Genomic DNA, 22,071 nt, shown 5'->3' with positions numbered 1-22,071 from the left:
ATGACTCTATTACTGGTTCTGTCCCAATTCTACCCTGAACATTTATGGGTGTAAAAATTTAATTTCTGAAAATTATGTTCAATAAACACAAGAAATCTCATCTTCTCAATCATAATCTCACTAGCCTGTAATGTTGAAAGGTTTTCCCTTGGTTTTATCCCATGTGAAGATTCCCGAGGAATTCAGCCAAATATATATTATTTATTTCTAGACAAAGCTCCTTTCCCAAATCCCCACCTCCTTTCATTAGAGAAAACTGAATGGTACAACTTAGACAAAGAGTTCACCTTTTCTTTTCTCTCGATCTCCAGAACAGGCCTTAAAGATGTGTTCCCCGTTCCTCTCTTCTGTTCCTCCCCACTTCCTACCTCAGAGTCTAGGACCTTTCTTGCAGTTTATAGTGAGTCTGAGGAAGGGAAATGCGTTCAGTTACCAAAGTTCCTCCTGTGTTCTAAAATAGCCTTAGAATTAAAAGTCCTCTTGAGCTTTTTAAATGACGTTGTTCCCTCTTACGTGAGTCCCTCACCCCAGGCTTGTGGTATGAGAAGAAGGAGGAGGGGGAATATACACTTGCATGCTGTGGTTTCTGTCCTCCCAGTCTGTGCAGTGCCGTGGCGGCCGTTAACTAGCTCCACTACGTGATTTGTACTTGATGATTATTGGTGGCTTTCCTTGAGAAAGAAGGGAGGACTTGAGAGCAACAACTGTATCTGTTTGAGAAAATTCAGTAGGAGTAAAATGGGTGGTCTAGATACTATCTGTTCATGGCAGACCATGTCACCATGGGCAAATTTCTTCATTTTTCTGTGCCTCGCTTTTCCAGGAATTACTGGGAACTCAAAAATGAACTAGGAAAAAGTACCAACCTTAGGAATGTTTACCTTAAAAGGTTCAAGACAGTGACATATATTAGATCTCTAAGTACAGTAGGCAGAAAACCGGATTGCACTGAATGTAAATGAATCCTGGCGCTTTTCTCCTCTTATTTCCTTTCAAGTAAACACAAAAGCAGCAATAAAGTAAATCTGGTAATTTGCATTATTTTAAACAGGAGTGTTACTGGTATTGATTTAATGGTTTTTTTTTTTTAATTTAGACTTATAAGATGTTGCAAAAGCAGTTTAGAGAGTATCTGTGAGCTTTTACCCCATTGCTCCCATTGGTAACATCTCGCATAACCTTAGTTCATTATTAAAACCAAGAAATTCACATTGGTACAATACTGTTAACTATAAATCTATTTGGATTTTACTAGGTTTTTTTTTTTCATACAGTATATAAATTTGGGAGATTAGCTTTTTTTTTTTCCCCCACTCAGCATAATGTCTTTGAATCCATCCAAAAGGTTGTCTGTATGAATTCTTGTTTTTTATTACTGACTAGTATTTCATTGTAAGATGTACCACAGTTATTTTATCCACTCACCTGTTGAAGCACATTTCAGTTGTTTTAAAAATTTATTTCTAATGCTGTGTCCTACATATCTTCAGCTCTTTTCAAATTCTCACCTGGTCATCTGGAAGGAAGAGACTAGGGCAAGCCTCAAGAACAATGGGGGAAAAGTCCTACTTGCTAGCTTAGTGGCTGAGGAAGATGGTACTCTATATATCAATTGCACTCATGTTGTCTTACCCTCATTTAAACTATGCTCAGGGCTGGAGTTATTTGAGAATCCTTAGTTCTCTCAACAGCTTGACAAGTAGACAAGTTTCAAGTCACGGGTAAGTCTACGTGCAGATGTGTACTTATCTCTTGAAATATATCATCTTTTGCCATAATAGGACACCTTCTGAGAAAACATAAAATTACCTTTCATCATACCTCCTCTGTCCTCACAAACAGACGATTCTAGCTACATTCTGAAAAGTCTATACTCATATTCGACTTGAAGCAGTCATACATGTGCATGTGAATGCAGGTATTCGGATATATGGCCTGCAATCGAATGTTCCTCATTTTCTTTCATTTAGATGATGTATTGATTAGGGTCTTGAGAGGAAAGGCACATTCAGATAGAGTATTTGAGAGTTTAATAAAGAGAATATTTACAGTTATGTTGTCAAGGTTAAAGGAAATTTATAAGCTGTGATGAATCATCCCAGAGTGGTTAATGTTCCTCAACCTGAAGAGGTAAGGGGAGGTAGCAGTTAGGAGAATAAGAGCATCTGTGTCATAAATAGGGCTGCCTACAGGAAGCCAGGGCTTTCATAAGAGGGTTGCAGGCACCCTATGGCAATCCTGCAGGTGGTTGTCTGGAGAATACATGCCCTAACCTCATTCTGTTCCACTGTCTGACCTCTTGCCAGTGTCCATTGGATGAAGCCAGAGGACAAGGGAACCTGTTGATGCAATTGTGAACAATTATTTTTCTGGAGCACAGAGCAGGGTTGAGAGGGTAGAGGGTAGATCTAGAGGTGTAAATGAAGAGCATCCCACACAAGTGTTCTCTTGGGCTTTGAATGTAGAAGCTTGGGTGCATTTATGAAGCTTCTATATAAGAATGACAGAACTGAGCACATAATAGATGCCTCAGTGAGCACTTATTGCCTTTAATTTTATCATGATCGTTTAAAGAAGACTTTTAGAGCCCTTCAAAATGAAATTCCAATTTAGTTAGGTGGATCCTTCCTTTTTGATCCTATAATAAGAGGCACATGCAGTGATTCCTTTTTTTCTTTTCCATATTTGTTTAGTTTTAATGTTTTTGTTGTTTTTGTTTCTGCATTGGGCAACCTCTAGTGGTCCTTAGGAAAATAACACTTGACTATTTTGTTTGGGTATCCTATTGTCTCCTGATCCCACATTTCAGTGTTACCTTATAATAAGTAAAAATGTCAAGCAATAAATATCTTGAGATTAATTAGAAGGAAGACAAGCAAATAAATAATGAACTAATACTTTGCTTTTTAATAATTGTACTGATATTGCTACAGACCGATAGTCATAAAAGCCCACTCTGAAAATACCTAAATGTCAAGAAGGAGACATTCAAATGGAAATCTGGGACAAGGTAGAAGGAATAGCAAGTGCGGTGGCCCTGGCTTAGTTATGAACTTTGTGTTATTGAGGAATGAGAAAAAGGCCACATGAAAGTGTGCCTTTACCATAGCTAGAAAGGAGGGCGGGTGGTTAGAGATGAGGTTAGAGGGAGAATTAGAGGCCAGATTGTAGAAAGCCTCGATGATTGCCAGAAGTGTTGATGTTATTCTGTGTACAGTGAACATCTATTGGAAGATGTTAGGGAGGGGAATGATATAAAATTCTGGCTTCTGGGTAGAGGGTGGTTTGTAGGGGTGGCCATGAGGAGGAGAAACCAAGAAACTAGTTTTTAAATTAGTCCAGATGATGAAGCAAGGAGATAATGACTTGGCTAGTAAAGTGAAAATGGAGAGAAATGGAGGTATTTGGGATATATTTTTGAAGGTAGATCTAGAAGGAATTGCTAATGGAGTCCATATAAGGAGTATGGGAAAGAGGAAAATTAAGAATGACTAAATATTTAACCTTGAATAGCTAGGTGTCATGTTCTGATTTGGAGAAGACTGAAAAGGATGAAAATCAAGAGTCTTTTACTTTGTGAAGTTTGACATGAAATAGGCTAAGTTGTGTGTGTGTGTGTATGTGTGTGTATGTATGAGTTAAGAGTGTATGTTTCTCCTCTAGCATACTGTATTTACTTTTGATCTGTTATCTCTTTCAGCTTTGGAGGAATTTTTTATATCACTTGTGAAGCAAGAAATGGTAAATATGCCCCGTGGGGTATATCATTCTGCATTAAAAGGAGGTACCCGCTCAGACCAAGGAAAGACTGTAGCAGGAATCCCCAATTTTATATTGAAAATGTATGAAACAAACAAGCAACCAGGTTTGAAACCTGGCCTTGCAGGTGAGCATAGTACATATATCAAAGTATAGGTGTTTAATATTATGTTTTAACTTCCATTTCCAAGTAGGATGGAATAGGTTATGGCAGGGTTAGCAGCAGCTAACATCTAGACACAGCTGGATAAATGACAAAAAAAAAAAGAATCACATTTTAAAGGCATCAGAGAACTGTAGAAGCAAAGATGATGAATAGCTAGGCTAAAATTCCAGAATGGGAGGACATTTTAGGACTGTTCCTGGCCCTGTAGGGGAAAGTCACTGATTCTGGTTCTGGGCTAGGATTAAGGGTTGGCCAGAAAGTGGCCTGTTGGAGGATAGAGAAAGCAATGGTGCTTTCTGTGGTTCCATGGGACTAGGGTGATATGATGGTTCATTTTATGTGTTAACGTCATTGGGCTAAGAGATGCTTAGCTGCTAAAACATTATTCCTGGATGTGTCTGTGAGTGTGTGTCCAGAAGAGGTTAGCATTTGAATCAGTAGACTGAGTAAAGAAGATCTCCCTTACCGATGTGAGTGGACAACATCCAATCTTTTGAGGGCTTGAATAGAACAATAAGACAAAAGAAGGGTGAATATGTTCTCACTGCTTGAACAGGGACATCCATCTTCTCCTGCCTCTGGACCTTGGCACTCCCGGTTCTCGGGCTTTCAAACTCAAACCGAATTATACCATTGGCTAATAGATATATATCTCCTATTGGTTCTGTCTTCAGCTAATAGATATATATCTCCTATTGGTTCTGTTTCTCTGAAGACTCTGACTAATATGGGAGACAATTGGAGATTTTCCTCATAAGATATTCTCTGAATTTTGAGTTTGTACTGAAAGTTAAAGAACTGGACTGATGCAAAGTGAAATCTCCTTCAGTCTTATGGTGCTTAATAGAATGGGTCTGAAAACAAAGCACACTGAGTACTAAATTGATACTGATGATCTATAGCTCTTTTCACATGGGTGCATTTACTAATTCCAGCCTCAGCTGGAGGCTGAAATTCAGGCTTGGCTTTAGCAAGAGGCTGATGCAGGAAGCAGAGAAATCAATAGAAATCTTGATACTCATGTGGTACCTGAGTGACAAAATGGGAGACTCGAGGGCCCTTAAACACATCCATTTCTCCCTTAAGATATTTGGCAAAATTTGGAACTCTATCAGATGGGAGAGTTAAAGTGGTAAGCTGAAAACCTCTGCGGACAGATCTGAATCTTCCATTATTATTCCATATTGAGGAGTCAAAGACCAATTAGGCTGTCAGTTGAAAATCTTGGGGGAGGCATGTGCTGGTAACAAGGTTAAACCAGAGGCAGACCGAGATTTACTAAAGCTATAATTAAGCCTAACTCAGTTCAATCCCTGACGTGGTTGAGATCAGTCCTTCACTCTATACGCCTAACAGAGGAGAGGGTAACTTTATTTAGATTAAAATTTCTATGGTTTTTTTTAATTTACTATCCAATATACAATGAAAAAGTACTAGACATATGAAAAAGGAAGAAGCTAGACATGCAGGGGACATTTCATGGTACTAAAGAAGTCACTCTTTTGAGAAAAATAGCACTGTTCTAATCAGTGCACACAAAATAAAAATAGCTTCAAAATATGCAACAAAAATTAGCAGAACTAAAAGATGAAATAGACTACCACAATAAGAGAGAGAAACTTTTAACATCTTTTTCAATAGCTTGATGAACAAGCACCCAAAACAATGTTTATAAAATATCTGAACAATACTGTAAATAAACTTTAGTTAATGAATATATAGAACATTGTACCTTACAACGATAGAATTCCTATGCTTTTTAACTGTACATGGGAAACTTATTAAAATAATCATATGACAAACCATAAACTTCAACACATTTCAAAATATTGAAATCATTTAAAGTCTGTCTCTGACAACAATGGGATTAAGCTAAAAATAAGTAACAAAAAGATAACTAGAATATCCCTAGAATTGAAAAATATAAACAGTCCTTGGATTAAACAAAGATAGTTTAAATTAAGATAGAAATCAGAAAATATTTTGGTGAATGATAATGAAAATAAACATGGCTTATGGGATTTAGCTAAAACAGTGTTAGAAAAAAATGTATACCTTCAGTGCAAGTATTAGAAAAGAAAAAAAGAAAGTAATCATGACTTAAGCTTTCATCTCAAGAAGCTTGGAAAAGAAAGCAAATTAAACTTAATGAAAGGATAAAGGAAGGAATAATAAAGATATCAAAAATCAGTACAATAGAAAACAAAGAAAATCAGCAAAGCCAAAAGTTGATTTTTTTTTGAAAAGTTTAACAAAATGATAAAGCCATTGTAATAAAATAGAGAAATATAGATATCAGGAATAACAAAGAGATACCACTTCAGACCCTATAGCAATCAAAAAGATAATAAAAGTATTAATAAAGCACTTTAGCCAGTAAATTCATGGTTTGGATGAGGTATAGAAATTCATCAAATATAAAACTTTGTAGAACTAACAGAAGGATGAATAGGCCGTATCAATAGTTTGACATGTATTAAAGAAATTGAATCTATAACAACCTTCCCACAAAGAAAACCCTTGGTGTAGATGCCTTCCTTGGTGAATTCTTCCCAAAATTTAAGGGAGAAATAATGATCTTTCATAAATTCTAACAGAGAATAGAAAAAAAAAGACCCATCTTTATGAGATCAGGATAATCTTAATACCAAAACCTGACAAATACAAGAAGGGAATATTACAAACCAGTTTCTATCATGAATATAGTTGCAAAAATACTCGCCTACCTCCTCAAAAAAATATTAGAAAATTGAACTGAGCAATACAAACAGAGGATAATGTATAACAAGTGTGGTTAATTTCATGTTTGAAAATCAATATATTTTACTAATCGGAAAAGGCAGAACAATCTTTAGATCTCAGTAGATGCAGAAAACACCTTTGAAAAATTGAGCTCCTATTCATGATATTAAAAAAATATTTTCATTAAACTATAAATAGAAGGGAACTTTTATTCTGACAAAAAGTATCTACAGTGCCATCTTCGTACTTAATACTAAAATATTGAAACTTTTACTTCTTAATTGTGTCATCACCACAATTATTCAATATTGTAATGGAGGCCATAGCTAGTGTAATAAGTCAAAATAAAGTCATGAGGATTAGAAAGGAAGAAATAAAATAGTCATTATTTGCAGATGATTGTGTACATGATTGTGTAAGTGATAGAAAACTCAAAATTAGACTAGGGTTAATAAATGAATTCAGCAAAATTACTGCATACATACAAAAGTCAACATGTGAAAAATCAGTGATATGTTTTATATACCATAAAAAAATAAAGAATGAATTTAAAAACTTATACCATTTACAGTAGCATCAAAAAATATCAAGTACTCAGAATAAATTTAGCCAAAAGTACGTAAAATCCTTATACTGGAAGCTATGGAATATAATGGAGAAAAATAAAGAAATCTTAGCAAATGAAGTGATATACAATGTTTATGAATTAGAAGATTCTGTGTTGTAAAAATGTTCATTCTCTTCATATTGATATATATGAAGAGACAAATCAACATCCCACTAAGTTTTTGGAAATTGACAAACTGATTCTAAAATTTGTGTGGAAATGCACAAATAGCCAAGGTAATCTTGAAGAATGAAAACAAAGTAGGAGGACATACATTATCAAATATCAAGACCTATTATAAAGCCACAATAATTGGCAGTGTGGTATTAGTGCTAGGATAGACAAACTGACCAAAGGAAGATATAGAGTGTTCAGAAATAGACTCACATATACAAGGTCAACAGATTTGTTACAAACGTTGTGGAGAAAAGGGATGATATTTATAACATGATTCTATAATTAAAAACTCTAGTTATAAAGATGACAAATTATTTTAAAATCAACATGTGTTAATCAAATATACCATTAAGAGAATGAAAGGCAAGCCCCAGAATGCAAAAAGGTAATTATAATACATGTAAGATAAAAAACTCATATCTCAAATATATAAATTTTTGCAAATTGATAAGAAAAGACAATTGAAAAACAGGAAAAGGATTGAAAACACCCTTCAAAATGAGGGTATTCAAATATCTAATGAACATATGAGTAGGCGATCAACTGTGTTAGTTATGAGAGAAATGCAAATTAAAACAATAAGATACCACTGTACACTAACAGAATGGCTAAAATGAAAAAGGTGGAAAATACAAAGTATTGGTAAATATGTTGAGCAACTAGAACTGCTGCTAGAATGTAAGTTAGTACAACCATTGTGGAAAACTGGTACCAAACAAATTTATACTCTGTTACTCAGCTATTTCATCAGCCAAATGAAGTCACTAGAAGACATATACTATAATGTTCATAGCCACATTGGGTAGCCCTAAACTGAGAAGCTATCTAAATGCCTGTTGACGGTAAAATGGATAAATTGTGGTATATTCACATGATGCAATATTATTCAGCAATGAGAATGAATATACTATAGCCGCCAACAACAGTCTGAATGATTCTTAAAGTAATTATGTTGAGTGAAAGAAGCCAGGTATAAAGTGATGTTACAGTCTAATTCCACTTATATAAGCTACCAAAGTAGGCAAAATGGTTGCTAGACAGTGCTACCTTTGAGTTAGTGTATGTGACTGGGAGGAGATGAGGAAAGGCTTCTGGGGCGTTAATAATGTTTTGTTTCTTGATCTGGGTGCTGATTATACATTTCTTTAGTTTGTGAAAATTCTTTGAGCTGTATGCTTATGATATGTGCTCTTTTCTCTATATATGCCATACTTCAAAAAGAGATTTTAAAAAATGTAATGATTTCTGTGTTTTAAATTATCTCAGTCCTTGAATGTGTCTTCTCTTTGACTCAAAATTACCCAGGTAGTTCCGAAGACTTCTCTAACTCGTGCTCCAGCACTTGGCTTTCTGCTCTTGCTTCTCCATTGACACTGGGTGCCAGCTGGAGCCGGAAGTTCAGTTTGAGAACTCAGTTGACCAGAGTGGGAAGGACTGGGAAGAGAGGATTAGAGGAGAAGGAGGAGGGAAAAAAAGGGAGAATGAATGTGTGTGAATGCCATTGTGAGGGAGAACTTGTCTCTTTGTAGGTATAGACTAAAGGAACCCACATTATCAGTAGTTCACAAAGATTGATATATGCAAACATTTCTCTTTAACTGAAATTTATTTTTTTTTTAAAAAAAAGCTTAATAGACTCTAGAAATAACAGTTCACAAAAATTAAAACAATTCATGAACTGTAAATTTATTCATTTACTTATAAATGAATAAAGCTTGTAAATAAGTGATAGTTTAAATATAATAATTTTTTTATTTTTTTTCTTTCTTGATGCCTATAGTCAAAAATCAAATTTGCTTAGCAGATTCTCTTTTAATTTCTAAATCCATCTAGATTGATTGAATATGGATTTATGATAATCTAAGGAAGTTTTTATAAGAAATGTTTCTATAAGTTTCTTTTCTTTTTTAAGGTGGTATGTTATTTTGTTATGATATTTCAATGTATCAGAGTAAAGATGGCAAACCATTGAATCGACTGATGGCCAGTAGAGGGCGAAGTTTCAAGCAGACTTCCCTTGCTCTGGTGCATGAGGTAGGTGCCTTCCAATAACTAACAGAGTCGTCTTGCTTGTTTATATTTTGGGGTTTCTCTCCTTCAGTTTATGCTCATGAAATGTAGTATGTATTGGGAAATAGTTTTTCTCTATCATAATTAATGTAAGTTGCTTTTAAAAGCAGTCAAAATAGCTGACTCAACTGAATACTAAAACATTTTGATGTTATTTTTTGAGAGAAACTATCATGTTTCCCTTACTGCCTAGCCTACTATTTGGGATTAGTATCTAGGAATTTGGTTTATTGTGTCAGTGTTTACCTTCCAGTGTTCAGAATAAATACCAATTTATTATGTAAAGAAATAATGTCTATTTCTTAATTTAATCCTTTGCAAGTATGTAGGGCTCCAGTGTTCATGTTTTGTTAATTTGGGGAAGTAACAGTAAATAAATTGTTTAAGGAAAAAAAAAACCTTTGGTTTTAGTGTTTATTTTACTTTTCTCTTAGGTTACCCTTTTAAAATAAAGTTATATAATGCCATTAGATAATTGCATGAAATCTGATCATTGCAGATTACAGCAATACCAGAGAGAAGAGGGAAGTATCTTGGAAATATGTTTTTGTTGTTGTTTTTAATTTTTTTATGACATTTACTCATTCAGGTATATATAAATTAAAATGTATGAATGACTAGCAAAACAAAATATAGCAAAGAGGTTTATTTATATAATTTAGATGTAACATATAGCAGTTACAAATGAAAATATGTTATTAAAATTTAATAGATTTGATGTAAAAATAGTTAAGGCTTCTATACTATGTATTAAATCTTGTATTGATGCATAATTTATAAATCTTGATATCACCAATTTGGTTTGATCATTTTCTTTATCATACCAATTACCACCAGTTAGCATAGCTCGTTATTAAAGACCCGTCTTTATCCTATGCCACCTTGTTCCTGTCATAAATTTAATTAGGGTTGAAATTATGTAACTGGTTCAGAAACTTATTTTGTCTAACACAGTGTCTTCATTTAACTGAGGGAAGAAAGATCTGGACAGAGCAGTGTTTCTCTGGGAAGAAGAGAGGTTTAATTTCACAAAAGAGGGAAAACCATAGGTGATTTCTAGATTTATTTTTCCTAGCATCTTACTAGTTGATGTGGAAAGGGGAGAAATTCAGTACCTTTTGGGTTTTTCGGCTGTGCATGTTGATATTGGAAGGATAACCAAAATGTTAAATATTACTGGAAAGCCAATTTTAAAAGTCACTATCAGAATAGAAACAAGAAAAAGTATTAATGTGGGGGAATGGCAGAAGACATCTAATAGATTCAGCAAATGGTATCAGAACTTATGTGTGCCTTAGATATGAACAGAGAACATATTTGGTTTAAGATATCTGTTTCTTATGTTGTAGAATGCATGCCTAGAAAATTTCAGAGATGAGAAAATAAGATCATTATTTTAGGAGTCAGTTGGAAAACATACTGGACAGAATTCTGCCAAATCTATGGTAGGATTTTTGTTTGGATTTATCTTCTGCTTACTATAATTCATTAAAAATAAAGGCAGATAATGAGCCATACTGTTTCTCAAACCATGTGACAACAAATAATAAGAGTTCTAAGAATTGATTAATAAGAATAACAATTGCATGGAGTTTGAGTGATAAACACACAATAGAATATACAGATGTCAAATGATAATGTATACCTGAAAATTATATAATTGTATTAACCAATGTTACCCCAAGAAACTTAATTAAAAAAAAGAATAACAATTGCAGTAATAATAGCTAATGATCAGCTCAGGTACTTAAAAATATGCTATACGTGCATTAATTCATTTAATCTCAACATTAGCATTGTGAGGTTGGTACTGTTAATGTGCTCAAAATCACAGAGCTGATAAGTAGAGGAGCCTGGAGATTGAACCCAGTCAGCATCACTCCACAGTCCTTTAACTTCCTTATTCCTTCCCAGGTTAAGCAGAGAACATTTTTTAAATATCTTTAGATCTTTCCAAGATGACTAGTATTTCCTATCTCTTCTTGCTTCTAGTGTTTTTATTGTTGTAATCTATTTGGTATTTTTTTCCCAATGAAGTTTCTTCAAACTCTGACTTGATTTCCAACACTGCTCTATTCTCAGTCTTTTTATTTAAAAAAACAAAAACAAAAAAATTAAACCTGTCATGAGAGTTTCAGTTTGTTTATTAATTCACTCATTGACGGACCTGTGGGTTGCTTCCTGTTTTTAGTGATTATGACTAAAGCTGCTAAAAACATTCTCATGCAGGTGTATGTGTAGATATTTGTTTTCATTTCTTTTGAGTAAATAAATACCTAGGAGCGGGATTGCTAAGTCATATGGTAAGTGAATATAAGAAACTACCAGACTGTTTTCCTAGTGACTGTTCCATTTTGAATACTTACCAGAAATGTAAGAGAGTTACAGTTGCTCTGTCTCCTTGTCAGTGCTTAATGTGGTCAGTTTTTTGAAATTTAGCCATTCTCATACATGAGTAGTGGTTTCCCTTTTGTGTTTCCTTAATGATTATTGATATCAAGCATCTTTTCATATATTTATTTGCCATTCATATCTTCCATGAGGTGTCTTGATCATTTGCCCATTTTTAATTAGGTTTTTGTTTTCAATTGAGAGTTCTTTATATATTCTAGATGTAAAACATTTATTAGAAATGTGTTTTTCACACGTTTTTACCTAATCTATAACCTGTGTTTTGATTTGCTTAAGTGTCTTTTGATGAACATTTAGTTTTGAAGAATTCCAATTTATCAAGTTTTTCTTTTTATGGTTCTTGCTTTTTTGTCTAACCCAAAGACTCAAAGAAACTTTTCTTTTTTCTCTTATGTATTTCTGTTATTTAAAAAAAATTAATGTATAATTATTATACCATAAAATTCACTCATTTAAAGTGTGCAATTCGGTGGTCTTAGTATATTCATAGAGTTGTGTTAACTATACCACAATCAATTTTAGAATATTTGCAACACACCAAAAAGAAACTCTGTGCCCTTCAGCAGTCATTTTCCGTTTTCCTCTCTCCCCAGCCTCTAGCAACCACTAAACCCCTTTCTGTCTCTCTATAGATTTGGACATTTTATATAAATGGAATCATATAGTATGTGGGCTTTTTTCACTTAATATACTGTTTTCAAAGTTTATATATACTGTTGCATATATCAGTACTTCAGTTCTTTTTATGGCTGAATAATATTCCAGCATATGAATATACCATAGATCATGCGTCCATTAATCACTTGATGGATCTCCTGTATTTTCTTGTAGAAGTTTTCTAGTTTAAGATTTACATTTGTGCCTATGGAGTATTTGAGTTAATTTTTTATAAGTTATGAGTTATATTTGTTGAATATGCCATCTTTTCTCCATCTGGGCACCTTTGTCAAAAATCATTTGTCCATTTTTGTGTGTGTCTATTTCCGTACTCAGATTTATTCCATTGATCTATGTATGTATACGTTCATCAAAACTACATAACTTAGTTACTATTGCTCTATAATAAATCTTGAAATCAAGCAATATGAGTCTTCCAGTCTTGTTCCTCCCCCACCACCCGCCACCAATTTGACTATCTTAGGCCATTTGTTTTTCCGCATAAGTTTTAAATCAGCTTTGAGAAGCCACCAAAAAAGCCTGCTGTAATTTTGATTTTAAAATGCATTAAATCTGTAGATCGGTTTAGGAGAGAATTGACATCTTAACAATATTGAGTCTTTCAACTCATGTACAATATATATCTTTCCATTATTTTAGGTCAATATTTTGTTGTTTTCTTATTACAAACCTTGCATGTATTTTGCTTAATTTCATAAACATTGTATATCCCTAAGTATTTTGTTGCTGATGCAATTACACTGGTTTTTTTTCCTTTAATTTCTAACTCCTCATTGCTAGATATAAATGTATAATTGATACTTTTCTATGACCTCACTAAACCCACTTATATATTCTTGAAGCTTTTTGTCGATAATTTGATTTTCATTTTAATGTTGTCTGTGAATAGAGATGGTATTAATGTGTTTCTTTCTGATCTGTATGCCTTTCATTTCTTTTCTTTTCTCCTCTCCCCCTTTGCTCCCCTTTCTTCCCCTTCCCTCTCCTCTTTTATTGCATTGTCTAGGGCCCTCCAAGACAATGTTGAGTAGGAGTAGTGAGAGCAGACATTCTTGTGTACAGTCTTGGAGGAAAGCATTTAGTGTTAACTAACATGATGTTAGTATAGCTTTTTTGTAGATATCCTCTATCAGATTAGCGAAGTTTCCTTTTCTAAATTGTTGGAAATTTTTATCACAAATGAATGTTGAGTTTTTGTCAAACTTTTTTTGCATCTGTTGAGGTGATTGTATACGTTTTTAGTTTGTAGATACGAGAAATTATTTTGATTGATTTTCTATTGTGAACCAAACCTGCATTCCTGAGATTAACTACACTTGATCAAAATGTATTATCCTATTTATACATTGCTGAATTTGATTTGCTAATAATATTTTATTAAGGATTTTTGCATCTATGCCCATGAGGGACATTGGGTAGTTTCTTTGCAGTATCTTTGGCTAGTATGTTGTCAGGGTAATTCTATCCTAATAAATAATTTTTCTTTAAATATTTGGTAGAATTTTCCAGTGAAACCATCTAGACTTGGAGATTTCTTTAGGAATGTTTGTAACTACAGATTCCATTTATTTAATATATGAGACTATGTATTCATTTTTATCCATCCATCCATCCATATTAATCTTTAGGGGGGATTTCGATGGCACAACATATACAATAATTAGTGTCTGTCTCCTTTTTTAAAGTGTACATTTCATAAAATCAGGAATTGGTTTTTTTTTTTTTTTGGTCATGTGTAGCTTCAGTGCTTGGTATTTCTGGCACATATTAGACATTTCATAAATGTTTGTTGAATTAATGATTTTAATTCTTTTGAAACTTAGATGTGTCTTATACTAAATACATCCATTTCATGGAATAGTTTCCTTTTTCCAGGAATGTTGATATTAAATTGCTGATGAATCTAATAGTTGTTGGGGTCTTACTAAGAAATGCCATTATTGTCATTTGAACAGTCTCTTATGTACTGTTTTGTGTTGTAATTTATTTATATGGTTTAGCCTCCCTTCCATGCCAAAGATCACATATCCCTATAGAATAGTCTTTGGCCTTCTAATGCCTCAGCTGTAGGAGGAGTGAGTGAATTGGTAAACAAATTTGGTTTTGAATGCCCAATTGCTATGCTCTTCATATTTTGAAATGTATTTTGCTTTATTGGAGAGCTAGTTATTTAATGTAATCTGTGATGAATTCTTTTGGAAAATATTATATACTCTTCTATTTGAAAAAATATCTTTTTTTCATAGACTTTTCTTAAAGTGAAACTCTTTCATGTTACTTTTGGAAGACTCACAGATCCTAAATCATATTTAGGTTTGATATGGCATACCAGGAGCAGTTCTGTATGCAGTAGTCTCACCTTATCCACAGGAAATATGTCCCGAGACCTCCAGTGGATGCTTGAAACTGCAGATAGAACCAAACCATATATATTTTTTCCCCCTATACATACATACCTACGACAAAATTCAATTTATAAATTAGGCACAATAAGAGATTAGCAACAGTATCTAAAAATAGAACAATTATAACATACTGTAATAAAAGTTATGCGAATCTGGTGTCTTTCTCTCAAGATACATTATTGTACTAATTTAGCCTTTTTGTGTGATGTGAGTTGATACAATGCTTACATGGGGAGGCGAATGATGTAGTATTAGGCTATATAAAGGACACTTAAACACAAGCACTGCGATATTGCAACAGTCCATCTGATTTCTGAGACAGCTACTAAGTGGCTAACGGGAGGGTGGTGTGACATTGTGGATACATTGGACAAAGTGATGATTCACATCCTGGGTGGGGATGGCACAGGATGGCGGAAGATATCAGGAAGATATCATCAGGCTACTCATAACGGCGCTCAGTTTAAGACTTATGAATTGTTTATTTCTAGAATTTTCCATTAATATTTTTATACTATGGTTGACTGTAGTAACTGAAACCTCAGAAAGTGAAACAGCAGATAAGGGGGAATTACTGTAATCACTGTTTAGATTTTAAAATCTGAAGTGCCCTCTCTCTCTTTGCTGTTTTGAACTGGGGTCAACCAGGGGTCATTTCAGATCTACTAGGACTTCACTAAGCTCAAGAAACTGTCCTCTTCCCTCTGATTTATGACTACTACTTCTCATCTTGAAACTAACTTGGCTCCTCTTGACGAAGCTGAAGGTGAATGACAGTTCCCTTCCCTGTCTTGTCATCCTTTGACATTTCTAACTCTGACATGACACTCTTCACCTAAATTAGATGATACTGATTTGTCCCTGGATGAGAATGACAATCTTGCTTCATTACTTCCTCCATCTTCGAGTACATGCAAATTTTCCTGATCTTGTTGCTGCTACCCAACCATATTTCTGCCTTAGCATTAGGTAATGAGCTCTTTTATCATTTTTATTTCAGAGAAACCTTATCGGGTCTTATTGGAGGAACTATTCTAAATGAAATCTTAGTTTCTAAATTCTTTTTTTTAATTGATCATCATTTGGTTCTTTTTGCCTTATAAGTTAATTTTGTTTTCCTTCTGCCTCCTTTAATTTTTTCCCCTAGACTCTCAAAAGTACATGTGATATAACCCACTATTTGAAATATAAGGAGTGTGTTTGCCTTTTTTTTTTCAGTTTCTTATTTATTTAAAAACATTTATGAAGAATATGGAATAGTATTACCATTCATGCAATACGAAACAGATGAAAATTCTGAATAATAATTGGGAGAAGTAGTATCTATCCTTATTATACATTCCCTTTAGAAAACACTGAAAAGTATGGTTTGCTGTGTTTTAGAGACTCCATAATTACCATGTGATGTGAGTTGTTATGGTAACTGGGTTTTCCCCCCTCCTGTTAAATAACAGAGTAAATGGTTGCTTGAGATGTGATTGAATTGTCAGCTTTCAAGCTAATGTTGCCCTGATGGGAAAGGGAAGGGGAAGACAAGGGGAGAGAGGGGGAAAAAGAAATAGACTGAGGGGGAAAGTGAGAATGAACAAGGAAGGGATGAAAGAGAGTTTGAAATGTCCAGAAAGCACCCACAAAGAGATGAGTGTCATTATACTTTGAAAATGTGTCCTCCACAAGCCCTTCCTGTCTTCCAAACACTATCTGTCAGGGGACAGAAATAACGAAATAATGTCTTGTACAAATAAGATTACTATTGACAGAAAATTGAAGCCTGTTATTTCCTATATATCAACAATGGAACATTGAGTGGCTTTTGGAGTGTCTAACACTAAGTACAACTGATATTTTTGAGAACGTGGGGGGAAGAGGGGAGAGAGAGAGAGAGAGAAAGAAAGAGAGAAAAAGAGAAAGAAAGAAAATGTGTGAGTCAGTGGCTCACAAATGTAGTGGCTCAATTTTCACGTATAGCAACTGAAGTTAAATACTTTTATTCTTTTGATAAATACATCTGGGGAGCATGAAAAAAATACCTTATTTTGTGAGATTGGGGTTTTAAATCAATAGCAAACAGTTTACCTGTCAATATTTACATGTTTCCCTACCTGACACTATTCTAGTTTGACAATCAGACAACTTCACCAAGGCTTGTCTTACTCGATTGATAATATTTAATGAAGGGATGTTAAAATGGGTATTTTCTTATGAATAATCTTATTTGTTAGGATCACCTACAGAGAGAAAATACTACCAAATTTCTGGGCAGTATTTGCTGAACAATAAATTAACTAATTAAGTGGCCATGTAGTCCCTTCAAGTAAAACATATATCAGTGAGGAAATGATCTACTTTTTCATTCTCACTTTCAACATTTTCCTACATTTGTGAATTGTGTTCCTAAGCAGGATATTTTTTGTTGAGCTAGTATTTTAGGTATACTTAATTCAAAATGTAAAGTTTATAATGCCTGCTTTAAATTTTTGCCTTATCACTCACTATGGTTTTACCTGGAATTAAACATTTTCTGGCCAGAAAATTTTGGACATGCTTTTATTTCAAATAACAAGTTGTGTCCTCAACAACTTGTATTTGACTTTGGCTGTTTTTATTAAAAAAGAGTTTTCTAGCATAGTTTTCTAGAATGATTGAGAGTTGCACATCATACTCTTTATGATTACTCATTTATGGTATTATGATTGTCACATGAAAATTTGTCTTAAAGCATGTACTGTATATTTACTTTGGTCAAACTCAGCAGATACTTAATTGAACACTTACTGCAAGACACTGTTATAGGTAATATGGGAGGGATTTGGGGATGAATAAGACACAATCTCTGTCCTTAGGATTGTATGAGATTAATGTCTATACACAAATAATCTAAGACAGAGTGTGTTGAGTGTTACAGGAAAGGCCTATAGTGTGCTGGAAGTATAGAGATGAGAGGAATTATTTCAGTAAGTAAAAATGAGGAAAACAGGGTATTCAAGGCAGAGGAAGCAGTGAGTAGAAAGGTACTACAGAGTATAGGACAGGCTTGGGAATTGGTTTATAACCCAGTTCAGCCAGAATACAGGTAAAATGAAAGAGAAGAGCAGACAATCAATAGGGGAAATAGGTTGAGGATCTTGACCAGTAGAGTTCTTACATGAGAATGAATGATTTCTTAAAGTAAATGGCGTGCTTTTGAATCTAAAAGACTGAACATAGTACAAACAAGTGTGGACTTTAAAAGACATTCTGAGTTAATGTAGTACTAGCTGCACCATTTAGGGTATGTTAAGAGGAAAGATTTTAGGCCGTTAGGGGATTAGTTAGGCGGCCTCCATAATCTAGGCAAGAATTAGGACTAAACCAGTGAGAAAGAAAGTAGGGACAAATATAACAAACATTTCAGAGGTAGAGCTGACAGTTGAGTTGGGGGAAAGGAAGAGGTCTAGAATAAATCAGGAGTTTTAAACTTATGTGACTGGCATATCGATAGGTAATATTGATAGAAAAAGGAATGAGAAAAGGAAGAGTGGATTTTGAATGATGGTGACAAAGAAGTATATAGCATTGTGGGAGGTGTGTGGTTGAGAAGTACATGTTCTAAAAGTAGTAATTTTCAAACTTTTTAATTTTATTTTTATTGAGATATAATATACGTACAGTAGATTTCTCCCCCTTTAGTGTTTAGTTCTAGGAATTTTGACAAGTACACACATTCGTGTAACCAGTACCACAATTAAGAACAGTTTTGTCACCCTGAAAATTTCCCCGTGCTTCTTTGTAGTCGACCTTCCCCCTCCCCCGCCGCCCCGCCCCATCGCCTTATAACCACTGATCTTTTTTATGTCCCTCTGGTTAAAACTATGTTTTAAAAAGGTCCTAGGGACCACCACAGACTAGAGTTGGATGATCAAGAGGCCTGAGCACCAGGCTCCCAGACTTTGTTCTCACCTCATCTAGACGGGTTTCACTTTTCTGCTTTCTGTTTTATGTATTGGCATCCTACTAAATATTTACTTAATATTTGCTGTGGGGTGGGGAAAAATTACATAGCTAAATATTGAAAACTATTATTCTGCAGTGCTACTGATAGAACTCTGTATGAGTGACTGTTATCTCTGACTTGGTTTGTCATAGTAGCATCTAAGAGGTTTCTCTGCTTTGACCTTTACCCCCTACTCTTCTCAACATAGCTGTCAGCATGATTCCTTTACAATATAGATCAGATCATGTCGTTCTTCTCAAAATCTTATAATGGCTCCTCCTCTGGTAGGAATAAAGGCAACTCTTGAAAAATGACCTAGAAAGACCTGCATTCTCTGGGTCCCCCCTGTTAATTCACCAGTCTACTCTCTTTCTACTCCCCTCTGTGCTCACACTATCTGTGCTAGTGACACTGGCCGCCTTTCTGTTCCTCAAACAGATCAGCCAGGTGCTCACTTTAAGACGTTTGTCTTACCTTTTTTAAAAAATTGAGGTAAAATTCACATAACAAAACTAGCCACTTTATAGTGTGCAACTTACAGCATTTGGTATATTAATAATATGCAACCATCACCTCTGTCTTGTTCCAAACATTTTCATCAACCTCAAATGAGACCATGTACCCATTAAGCAGTTCCTTCCCATTCTCCATCTCCACTCCTTTCTTTCTCTAGCCTCTTCTCTCCTCCTTCCCCACCCCTGGCAACCACATACAGCATGTGACCTTTTATGTCTGGCTTTTTACACTTTCACATCATGTTTTCAGGGTTCATCTACATTGTAGCATGTACCAGTACTTCATTCCTTTTTGTGACTAAATAATATCCCATTGTGGATATACCATATTTTGTTTATCCATTCATTTTTTCATCAACATTTGGGTTATTTCTACCTTTCGGCTATTGTGAGAGTGCTGCTATGAACATTCATGTACAAGTATTTGAATACATGTTTTCATTTCTCTTGGGTATATACTTAATAGTGAAATTAGGTCATATGGTAATTCTACATTTACCTTTTTGAGGAACCGCCAAACTTTTTTCCGTAGCAGCTGAACCATTTTACATTCCCACCAGCATGGACCTTGGTTTTTACATTTTCATCTCCTTCCAGCTTTCATTCAGACTTCACCTTCTCAATGAGATCTACCCAGACCACCGTATTTAACCATGTATCCTGCTCTCATCCCCATCCCTGACTCATTAATATTCTTCTCCTTCTTATCCTACTTGCATATTTCCCTAATGTGGTCTCTTTTTTAGGCACATGCTTAATATTTCATTGTACTTACTACTTCCTACACATAGAAACTCCTACTCTTACTCTTCCCTAAATCATAGGACCTGCTCATCTCAACAGTCCATCAAACACCTGTCATTGCAAGAGTATATATAGTTAATTTTAGAAAAAGTAAATTTCACGCGTTCTTTAAAACTTAGTGTACAGCGATTGAGAACCTTCTTTATCATCAGCTGAATAACAAGGCTGTAGCTTCATAATTTGGAATTATTTTGTTAATTGCGTTTCTATCAAAGGCTTCTCACAAGTATAGGAAATTATACACGGTTTTCTTACTTTAAAAATGCTCTTTGTATTTTTCAGCCTAATAGCATTTATCTATATTGAATTTGAATAGCATCCTAAAATGTGTTTTTGTTAAAAGTGGCCAAAGAAGTTCCTTTTGCCTGTAACACAACTGGATGATTGTCTCTAACCTGTTTTCCTAAGTCTCTCTTCAATTAAGGAAATAGCAAGAGATTGCATCTTTAAAGAGATTTATTCACAGCAAACCTTGTAGAACAGTAAGACTAGGTATAATCTCATGAAACATAAGGCTTCAGGCTGGTGTCTAGTCTCAAGTGTTCTACTGTATCCCCGTACCCACCTTCAGATGTGGTTGGAGCAGCAGGAGGGGGATTAGCTTTCACCTTTAGTTTGTAACTTCCTTTTAACTAGGTTTCCTGGCACAAATGCCATTATTCTTAGAAACTCAACATTTGATTTGCTCATTTTCTTTTACATTTTTTCCATGTGCTTTCTTATTTTTAACTCAGGTTTAAGAAGCAGTTGAGACCATTGTTTTTCCAAAAACATTCAGTGCTCTTGTCAGTTCGCTGAAGCTCTGGATATTCTCAGTAGTATAATGATACCCATGGATATTAGGCAGGAACATTTTTAAATATTTTGAGGTTCTGAAGTAAGAGATAAAAGATTTGATTGTGGTGTTTGAGTGTCCTTTCTGTTAAAAATCCAAGTCTCAGAATAGGACTTAAAGATAATGTATTTTATGAAAAGGGAACAGAACTGATAGAGAAAAAAGTTAAAGAAAATTCAGCACATTTTGGAAACAGAAGACAAGGCCAAAGACTGATGAGTACCTCCCCAGTAGGAAACATGGTCTAGGCTGTAGTCTCCTTTCTGGATAACAAGAGAAGCAGGAACTGGTGGGCCCATTCCTTCAAAGATATTTATAACATATTGACAAGGCTCCCCTGCCCCACTTAATAGAGAATACTTAATCAGAAAAAGAAAACTGTCTTATCATTTTTTAAAGTTCATTTCATGGTTCTAGTATCTTTTTCATACTGTTTGTGTATCTAATGTTTTTAAATGCAGCAGTGGATTGAGAGGGGAGAGATAGCAGGTAGAATTAATCTCTTTGTTCTCTTTGTTCCCATAGATTCTTCATAATTTTGTCTCGGAATCTATTTGTGCTCATTTCCGACTCTTTCACTAGTAAGCTCTCTGCAGACACAGATCAATTGATAATCCTCATATCTTCTCATAATACCTTGCACATAGTAGGCCCACACTAAGACTGGAATGAAAGAAAATAACAGAGGGCTTTCACAAAGCACTTAAGAAAATTAATTCTTATAATACACTAAAAAATCTCCTTAAACACTCCAATTATCATGATCCTGGGGGTAATTATATAGAAATTTGGGTTTTATGTTGTTATTGCTTTTTTGTCTGTAGGACACAGACTAAAGTTTTAGTTGTTTAAGTTTGATGAGATGAGTTACAGGAAACACGAAATGTGATGCACTGTGACTGTTTTTCTTGAGTGATCTTTCTTTAAC

General features: G+C 34.5%; 1 protein-coding gene across 3 annotated transcripts in view; it reads left to right on the top strand.

Annotated features, from left to right (window-relative positions):
* Positions 1–22,071, top strand: part of FOCAD (focadhesin) — a 262,544-nt gene that overhangs the window by 170,941 nt on the left and 69,532 nt on the right. For all 3 annotated transcript variants that reach the window (XM_039868697.1, XM_039868772.1, XM_039868837.1), the window contains 2 exons: positions 3,701–3,886; positions 9,364–9,485. In XM_039868697.1, the coding sequence (XP_039724631.1) occupies positions 3,701–3,886; positions 9,364–9,485 (308 nt within the window). The remainder of the gene's footprint in view (positions 1–3,700; positions 3,887–9,363; positions 9,486–22,071) is intronic.

Source organism: Pteropus medius, unplaced genomic scaffold, assembly GCF_902729225.1.
Source record: "Pteropus medius unplaced genomic scaffold, Ma_sr-lr_union100, whole genome shotgun sequence".
Taxonomy (NCBI): domain Eukaryota; kingdom Metazoa; phylum Chordata; class Mammalia; order Chiroptera; family Pteropodidae; genus Pteropus; species Pteropus medius.
This window is presented reverse-complemented; position numbering and strand designations above follow the sequence as displayed.